Source organism: Limulus polyphemus, unplaced genomic scaffold (genome assembly GCF_000517525.1).
Source record: "Limulus polyphemus unplaced genomic scaffold, Limulus_polyphemus-2.1.2 Scaffold1206, whole genome shotgun sequence".
Lineage (NCBI taxonomy): Eukaryota > Metazoa > Arthropoda > Merostomata > Xiphosura > Limulidae > Limulus > Limulus polyphemus.
In genome coordinates, this window is record NW_013666816.1 from 186044 (window position 1) to 196139 (window position 10096).

The 10096-nt window shown below is 35.1% G+C and overlaps 1 protein-coding gene across 1 annotated transcript; it reads left to right on the forward strand.

Moving 5' to 3' along the window:
- The first annotated feature begins 3894 nt into the window (after positions 1-3894).
- Positions 3895-4422, forward strand: LOC106462607 (cyclin-dependent kinase inhibitor 1B-like). The gene has a single exon (XM_022389930.1). It carries the CDS (start codon positions 3895-3897, stop codon positions 4420-4422), a length of 528 nt encoding a protein of 175 aa, XP_022245638.1.
- Positions 4423-10096: the final 5674 nt, after the last annotated feature.

The following is a 10096-nucleotide window of genomic DNA, read 5'->3' on the forward strand; positions in this document are numbered from 1 at the left end:
AACAAGGTTGAAACACACAGTTTTTTTAACACAAATACGTTTTAATATACACACAACAATACACTTTACAATAACAATTATTACAAATAGTTACTACAAACAAAGATTTATGAACAAAAGTTTCACAAACTTACAATCAATATAAAGTCTTCCTTTTAGTCTGGAATTTTTTCGATATATTATTGAGGGTTCACGACGAGCGAGTTGATTACAAGTTGACGTAGGTATAATTCACTTAACAGGAAGCTAGCTAATTTTGACCTACGTTATTTACCAGCCACACATGCCGAGTTTTCCACGATGAATTTGGGTAATGTTTTCGTAAAAAAACTAATGTCTAATGAGAATCCACTGAATTTAAATGATTTGTAATGTTCGAATTTTGTAAATGCTCCTGGTCAAATATCTTACGTTTTCCGATCACAGTTATAGCTTCCGAAGTTTATAGCACACTGACCATAGCACACTAATAATAGATACTCTCTTTTGGCGCGGCGCGTTGATTATATTTATAGGCGTGTGGAGGCTTTCTGGAAAATTCAGATTACGTAACAATACAAATTTAAGCGTTTACGTACATACCTATATTGTTGATTCTTACACTCGAGAATCTTCTGCAACTAGGGAATAGGCGGGAATTTCGCAATACATATTTAACACTATAAGCTATGCATATTTCTGAATATAAACTTAATCTAAACAAACGTTAATATTAAAATAAATATATGATAATAAATCCGTCAGATTGTTAAGTTATGAATATGGATACATTAAGAAAGTTATTAGATAGGCGGTTTTAGCTTCAAATTGTCAGATGTTTAGATAAATACTTGGAGTTCTTTGTCAAGTATATTTGATATTTACAGTTCATGCACCTTAAGAACAGTAAAATATATTATTTTACTAATACACTTTTAGTTTGTGTTCATTATTTAGCTAGATATGTTATATTAGTGTCTAAATATGGTCTTAGTGGAAGCCTTTTTTTTCAACTATTCATAAAGGTTTAGCATTAACTATATAAAATTTGTGGTTCAGAATTTCGCGCAAAGATACAAAAGGTCATTTGTATTTAACCGCACCAAGTTTTGAGCTGTTAGACTAGATGGAAGACACCTTGTCAACAGCATCTACCACCAAATTTTATCTGATCGAATACGAGGTTTTTACCGTCACTCTTATAGAACACCATATGGCCTCAAAGTGCGGAGCGCGTTAATTCGGCAATGGGTCACAAACCATAGATCCTGAAATTCGTAGACTAGGCACGCTAATCTCTGGGCCACATGTTGAAACAGTAGTCACATTTTCAAAACATTACTTTTCAGTAGGAAACATTTCAAAATATTACTTCTTTGGTTTGTTTGTTTTGAATTTCGCGCAAAGCTACACGAGGGCTATCTGCGCTAGCCGTCCCTAATTTAGCAGTGTAAGACTAGAGGAAAGGCAGCTAGCCATCACCACCCACCGCCAACTCTTGGGCTACTCTTTTTACCAACGAATAGTGTGATTGATCGTCACATTATAACGCCCCCACGGCTGAAAGGGCGAGCATGTTTGGTGTGACGGGATTCGAACCCGCGACGCTCAGATTGCGAATCGAGCGCCCCAACCACCTGGCCATGCCGGGCCAACTTCTTTAGTAGGAGGTGGGTTCGGATCCCGTCACACCAAACATGCTCGCCCTTTCAGCCGTGGGGGCGTTATAATGTGACGGTCAATCACACTATTCGTTGGTAAAAAGAGTAGCCCAAGAGTTGGCGGTGGGTGGTGATGACTAGCTACCTTCCCTCTAGTCTTACACTGTTAAATTAGGGACGGCTAGCGCAGATAACCCTCGTGTAGCTTTGCGCGAAATTCAAAACAAACAAACAAAACACTCTTTAGTAGGAAGCTATCTTGTATTACAAACGTTAACATATTTTTGATGAGAAAAACGTTTCTACTCTAGACCTCCAGTGCATACCAAAATTTACTATAGTATAAAGCAACTATTCACAGAGTCACACTCACAGTATCAATAAAATATAACAACTCCAACTAAGGGTGTCTCCTATATACATAGAAAAGTTATTGCAAATGTATATTCAGTAGTTTCCAACTGAACAGTTTTTAAGTGCAAACAGACACGATTAAAAGTTAAGGTTAAGGATTTCTCATTCTACAGCTAACACCTATTCTAAGGAGGAAGAGGACAAAGTTTTTAATACACTAACACAATAAAGGTTAAAATAAGAAAAAAAATTCTCATTCTATAGCTAACACCTAATTTAAGGAGGAAGGGGACAAAGTTTTTAAAACACTAACACAGTAAAGGTTAAAATAAGAAAAAAATATTTCTCATTCTATAGCTAACACCTATTTTAAGGATGAAGGGGATAAAGTTTTTAATACACTAACACAATTAAGGTGAAAATTAGAGATTTCTCATTCTACAGCTAACACCTATTATGAAGAGGAAGGGAACCAGAGGCGTCGCTAGGTATACAAAAGATTCGGGGCTCGGGCCCATAGGCGCAAGAATTTTCGGTGTTTCAGTATGATATCGATCAATGTTTTTTTTTCTTTATTCTGATCTGTCAAGACACCAATTGTGATTTGGGACGCTATCAAGTAGAATCGGGGCACTGACTGCGTGTGCCAGGCCTAGTGATGCCTCTGAAGGGGTCAAAATTATTAATACACTAACACAAATCTGGTCAAAATTGGAATAAAGCCGTGAGAGAGTTGGTTTTAAATTCTAATTACTCATCTCGCACTAAAATGAACGTTTTGTACACTCGACTGCAAAGTTTGTTGTTTTGTTTCTGTAAACAGTAGCCAAGACCTCCTAAATCCTTATTGTTTACTATATTATATATTTCTAAGAATACTGTTTATCATAGCAGGCTTTATTTCAACCGATAAGTGATATTAAGACAATAAAAAATAATAATATTTATATATTTAAAAACAAAGGCGTCGCTAGGTGTTTAAAAGATTCGGGACTTGGGCCCAGAACTCGCTGGAATTTTCGGCGTTTCAGTATTATATTGATCATGGTTTTCTATTCTGATTTTTCAAGAGATCTAATGGATTCGATGCACTGTCAAAGAGAATCGGGGCACAGGCCCCCTGTGCCAGGGCCTAGATACGTCTCTGCATAGCAACTAAGGCAAATTCTAATACAATGAAAAAAATTCAAGCTTTAATACAGTTTGTTTCATAAGTTGTCAGGTCGATCCCGAAGTAAAAATATGAATGTTGTTCAAGGTTATTGTAAAAACTGCGTCCGAGCAGTTAGTTTTCCTTCTATTTGATATGTAAAATTGTTTATGTTTTGTAAATCATGAGACTAAAAGCAAAAATTTAGCCCAATAATTAACACGTTCATTTTGATTTTTCACCTGACTTACATCATAAAAGTGCCACATAAATCCCTCTTTAACCTTGTTTTAATTTTTTTTTTATTTTTGCTCATTTAGAAATATCTTTAAATTACATGTCAGGCTGGTGTGAAACAAAGCACTTAGAAATGTGTAAAAAAAGTAAGTTTCTATGGCCCTTTGCCATTAAAAAGAACGTTTAATGCTCAATTTCTCAAGTATCAAGTAAGGATTTAAATCCTCTTCATGGCCATTGACGAAAGCGCGGGAAAACGACCAACGATAGTAGCCAATAAACGCGCCTATATTCTATCGGTTGTCGAGCTGTTTTACCACCCTCTGACCTGACGCTTCAAATTCTGAGTGTGGATTGGTGGATAAAAATAATGGGTTGCCGGGATCTCCAGGAGCTAAAATGTTGTGTATTTTTTTCGGGAGTTGACCGCCACCCTCTTTAGTTGTCGCTATATCGCGTGGTTTAAATCTTTGACTTGAGTTTCAGCGCTGGGGTCTCGAGGTAGCTATAGCAATGAGTGCGGGAGATGTAATACGGCGGGTTATAATGTCTCGTAATGTGAGGCGACCGATGGAGCCCAGCTTACCGGAACTTTCGTCGGCTCGTCGCGCTCTTTTTACCCCCGTTGATCACGAGGAAAATCTGCGCTGCTTACAAGAAGAAACAAAAAAGATAAAAGAACAACAGAAAATGCGATGGAATTTTGATTTTGAGCAAGAAACACCCCTAGAAGGCCGTTACGAACTGATAACTGTTCAAGATGTAATCCCTCCAAACTTGCAATATGAAAGCAGTAGTGCAGACAGTGCTTGCGCAACAGAAGTGCAGCAAAGCAAGCTGTGCAGCACAGAATGTTCGGGTGCACCTTGCCTGACAAGTTTTGCGGTAACAAAAACCAAGCCGTCTTGCATTACAGCAGATACTAGAATCAATGCAAGTTCGACGTCGAAAGAAGAGGAAAGAAGAGTTGGCTGTAACGTTTCACAACACCTAAGAATAACCGGTAAGGTCATTATTTCTAAGTATAGTCTAGAAAGTTGATTTTGTCCAACATTTTTTTTTCGACAACATAAAAAGAAAAAGTACTTATAGTTTATAACGAACACTGGAAACGAGTCCTGGACTTTCTTTCCCTTCTTCTTCTTTCCCCTATCCTCCCCCTACAGCTCATATCCGGGACTTTAAAGCTCTCCAGGCGCGACAGGTTTGCTTTATACGTTGTATTTAGTAATCATAAGCCGAGGTGCGGTTTGATCTTGATTAACGTGTTTGGCTTATGCAAGTGTCTGTGATAACGCTTTCAGCAGTTCACAGACAGACGCGAAAGTCTAGGTTTTTACGTCTTCTTACAATTTTTGTAGTTCAGTTTTATTACTAATTTAAGATGATAGAATTAAAGTGTAAACTGACGACCAATTAACGTAAATGGTGTCGTTTTTCATACTAATTTCTTCTTTTGAGAGCTAATACGTGCTAAATGGTCCTACTGAATAAATGCTAAAAAAATATAAATCCCCTTACCCTAAATAATACAAAATTAAAAGACAAATTTTAAAGTCAATTTAATTCTTTTTTTGGAAAACTTGATTATAGATTTTAGTTTAGTATGTTATAAGGTAGTAATGAATGTTTTTCACCTTGCGATATCTACATAATACATTTTTATGTTTACGCCTGAACTCTAAATTATTACGTACGCTCTAACGTTACATAAAACTAGCACCGAAAGCATTATTGTTCCTCAGAATATCGCTGTTTTAATTCATCAACGGGAACAAATTTGTCAGAAACACAGCGCTTTTTCATGCATTTCCTTTTTTTTTTTTTTCTTTTTTGGTAAAATAAATTTTTTTACCCTTCCACCCTTTGGATGAGTAATAAGTTTGCCACGGGAGAAGTATATTGTTGTCAATGCAACCCTGTCACTATTATACTTATTCATGCACATTCTCCATATCTCTCAACAGATGGCGTTCTCGGAATTACAAATATATATGATTAGAAATAGGCTTCACTATTTAACTTGAACTCAATCTGAAATTTTTTCTGAAATGAAAGGAGATGGTAGTTAAAGCATGACTTTGTTATATTTTAAACATTCATAAACATTTCATAGTTTTAGTGTATTTTAACATTTTCATAATTCTACACAGTAAATATTTATGTATATCAATTTGATCACATAAGCAACCGTACATTCCTTTCGTTTTTGTTAGATAATGAAAACAAATGTGATCTGGAGTTTAGAAATTTATGAGGTATTATTTAGTCATATCAGTATAGTTAATCGCCTACCTTGGATAACAACATATAAACATACAAACGCACACAATTCAATCATGCGTTTACAGAGTTAGGTGCGTAAATACCCCAGTTTACTTACACGTAGTAAGTTATCCTCAGATGCTGTTGTCAAAGAATGGTTGTTGTTTGTTATTCAATAAACATGTGCATATAGCGGAGGTAGTGTGTGGGTGGTATTCACGATGTTTGTCGCAACTACTCGTACTTCTACTGTGTACGTTACTAGCGTATACTGTGTGATAATGGCTGGATCGCTAATCAAACGAGAACAAGCGTACCACCTCGTCAGAAGACAAGATAAAAGTTGAAAGGCATTTCTCTTTTGATTTAATATATCTTCACATTGTGCCTTCTAGTAGGTGCAATAACCATTCGTTTTCATGTGCCATGTGTGGAGTTCACTACCTAATTTTAGAGTGTAGGTGGAAATCGTTTGTAATTCAAAAGTTTCGCAATCGATACTGATAATGAGGTCAAAACAACTTCAGCCACAGCTTACAAATACATTTCTTTGTGAATGTTTCGTCTTATCTTATATTAATCATTTTGTTGAAATATTTGAAGTACAGTCATTATAGCACGCTTTATTAAGAAATGTCAAAGTTTAGAAAATAATCAATTATATCAATTATAGCTGTTTTGTTTTTGATAAACCAGCTAATCTATATAACATTAAGTATCTATATAACATTTGTACTATATATATGGCCGAGCAGCTTACTTAAATTTAAGCTAAGATAAATTAGAAAATATAAAGTCTAAGATTACTTTCAGGTGATGAATGGTAAGCCACACCATGACACACTTTCCATGCCAGTGCATCTGGGGAGTTTTAAGTTTAATTTCATAGAAGTTATAATTTTCTTGCATCGTTTGTAGTTGGTTGATGCCCACGTAAAATTTAGCATATAGGCTTTGTGAGTAATGTATGTGAGTTTATTTAGCCTGTAATAATACTTCAAGTTGCGCTTGTACTTGTGCATCATCTAACTACAAGTGATGTAATGGTTTTTAGCATATAGGCATTGTGAGTAATGTATGTGAGTTTATTTAGCCTGTAATAAAACTTCAAGTTGCGCAACCATTACATCACTTGTAGTTAGATGATGCACAAGTACAATTTAGTATATAGTCAGTGTGGATAGTACATGTTAGAGTATTAAACCTGGTTTACTCAGCCTGTCATAAATCTTCATGTAGTGTCTGTTGTACAAAATTTCTCAATAACCAGAGATTAAACAAATCTCACACTATGCAGTATTGAAACTATTTTACACGAGTATTTTCATTCTCGACTGAAATCGGGATATTTGAAAATAAAAACACCGATACCTGTTAGTCCTCTCTGTCTATCAAATTAAACTCATAAGTTTGCAAGGCATAATTTCTTTAAATTTCAACGAAGACGAAATCAAAAACCTTACGTTCAAATGATAATATGTTATTAACTAACCTGTATGCCCTTTTTTCGCTTAGGCGGGGCGTCCAAAAATATAGTAAGTTTAATGTTTCTTTCTAATTGAAATTAAAAATTTTGGGAACGAGAGAAAACGTTAGGCTACCTTAAATATCAAGTCTGCTGAAAACCATGTTATATTAATGCTACTCGTTCTTCAAATATCTATATAAATAAGCGTGAGTAAAGAACTCAATCGCCAAAAACATAAGCGACGTGTGTATTATACTGATTTGGTATTTATAAAAATAAAATATTAAATATTTCCGATGTGTATTACAGCCTTTATGATTATATAAAATTTGTTTTATACAAATAATTATATGCTATAGTAGCAACGAGACCTACGATTACTGACCTTTATTGTTATTATTGATCTACCTAAACGTTTCCTGAATAGGTAAATGTTAAGTATTGTAGGAAACAAATATACCTTATAAAATCATAGATTATTTTTAATGACTCAGCGGGAAACTTTAGCATAGCTTGAGAAGTTATAACGCTAAAACTCGGGATTAGATCCTTGCAGTGGGCACAGCGCAGATATCTCATTGGGCAGCTTTGCGTGTAAATAGACAAATAAACTGAAAATTCCGTAAATTATTTTTAGAATTTAAACTATACACATTATTAAAGTAAACATTGCATTGTTGAGATCACAATTCCTTTTATACGTAATTATAAGGTTAAAACAAATGTGTTATAATATTTAAACTAAAGTAAAGGGAAACAAGCTGAGTACAACTGAGCATTCTAAAAACAAGTAAATAGAAACAAGAATCATGTGCAGATTATTTTAAACCTTTTGAATGTTAAGTATGTGTTTTCCTATAGCAAAGCTATCTGCTGTGTCCACCAAGGAGAATCGAACCCTTGATTTCAGCGTTGTAAATCCGAAGACTTACCGCTGTCCCACCGGGGGGGGGGGGTGTATGTTAAATAAGGAAGAATATAAATGTTTCTTTTATAAATAGATAAATAAACCTGCTGACGGATGGAAAGTCACACGATCAAATTACACACGTTGAAGGTCTGAAAAAAGAATGAAATAGATTACGTTTGTAATTTAAATATTGTGGCCTTTTGCAAGTGTTTATTTTGAAGCCTTTTTTGAAAGATTCATTTTTCGTTTAAAAGTTCGCTGCAAGCAAATGATACTTTGACAAGTTCCTCACAGCTTACTCAATGTTATGAGCTGGGACTGTAGTACTTTTTATCCCAATGTCGTTCGCCTAACCAGATAGCGTTTTAACCCATGGTGTCGGATAAGATTACGACTCTTCGTATATAACATGTGAACGTTCTGACTTACAAATGATGAAATCTGGTATTTTTCCACATGTTCTCCAGCTCTGAAAGAGGTCTCGTTCGCACAGAGAAGAGACATCACATAATAAACTATGTTTCAGCGAACGTTTTAGTATTAACTATCTATTTCTCTGAACAGAACTTTCAAGATGAATTGGAAACAGACACCGTTGAGGTTTACGTTGAATATGAAGCCATTATTGACTTAAAATTACGCGCCAGTTCTTGGTGATATTTGCAGACGGAATATAATGTTGGAACACTGTTGTCATCCCAGATAGTTATCTGGATACTAACACTTGTTAAAAAGTGTTTTCTTTCAGTGACTTTTGTTAAAATACATATCACCCAGCACCATCAGTGTAATGCAGGTCATAAAGTGCAATAGGTTACACTAGATAAATGTAGTAGGTAGTTAAGTTTATGTATGTATAAAGGTAGAAAGTAATTAACATGTTCTGTTTGGAGATGACTCAACAAAAACTATATCAAAATACATGACTCAGAAATTTTCCAAGAGCACAGTTCTGAATACATAACTGAAAATATTATTACGATTATCAGAGATATGTTGTTCATAGACAGTAACCACCATCAACAGGTGCGTCGTTAGGGGTAGGGATGAGGGGTTAGGAACGAATCCCATTCTGAACCACAACCAAACATTATTTCCACGAACCAATAACATTAACACAACCATAACGTATTCAACGAACTCAACCCATTTTTTATTACAGTGTGATTTGGTAAGCACCATACCGTTCTATACTGCACTGAACAGGCCAGACGAAATCCTTCGTATATTTATTTATGCTTGAGCAACTGCATACTCTTCCTAACCAGTCCGATACAGTAGAACACCATGCGTAAACTCACAAAAGTAACCCTCTTATAATTTGGACTCGTTGTGGAAAATGTTCAGCATTAAATTATTACTGAAGGGATAATGCTCGATGGGACCGACTTTATAAAAAGTAAACACAGCAATAATCGAAACTGACCATAAGCTACACACACGCCAACTATACTTTTGATCCACTTCGTATTAGAATCTGTGGTGTATGCTTTTTAATTTCATGATTTACGACATTCAACACTCAGATTTTGAAGCACAATTCTTTCTTTAGTTACTTCTTCATTTAACTATGGTTACCAATGTCTAACTAGGTTTTGCCTAATATTATTGATATTCATTTCATATTAAGGGATGACGCAATTTGATGCACGTCCATATGCAGAATAAATCAGAACTTTCCCTATTATATCTTGAACAGCAACCTTCACGAGAAAGTTTACTCATTTATCGTTGGAGTAACTAACAAAGTTTACTAAATAAATTCTGCCTACTGTATCAAGATTCACAGTGGACAGAAACGATAAGTTTCGTTGAAGGACGAGGTGAAAAAACACACCAGACTCCTGCCTGTCATATATATATAGATTTACTCAATAGTCCCTTGCGCTTCGATTTATATTAATTATATTAGTTTCTATGACTTTCAAATAAACAATTCCAATAAAATCAGTGCAAGTTTTGGAAGCAACAGAAATCAAAGTAAACACTGACAGTCATAACTCCATTAGGATAGCCATACTTTTGGAAGTACGTAGGAGTATTAGTCGGTGAAACTAAGGTGTAAATCTAGA

Excerpts from the sequence above, each read along its gene's own strand:
- LOC106462607 (XM_022389930.1), top strand. The coding sequence starts at position 3,895 with ATGAGTGCGGGAGATGTAATACGGCGGGTTATAATGTCTCGTAATGTG.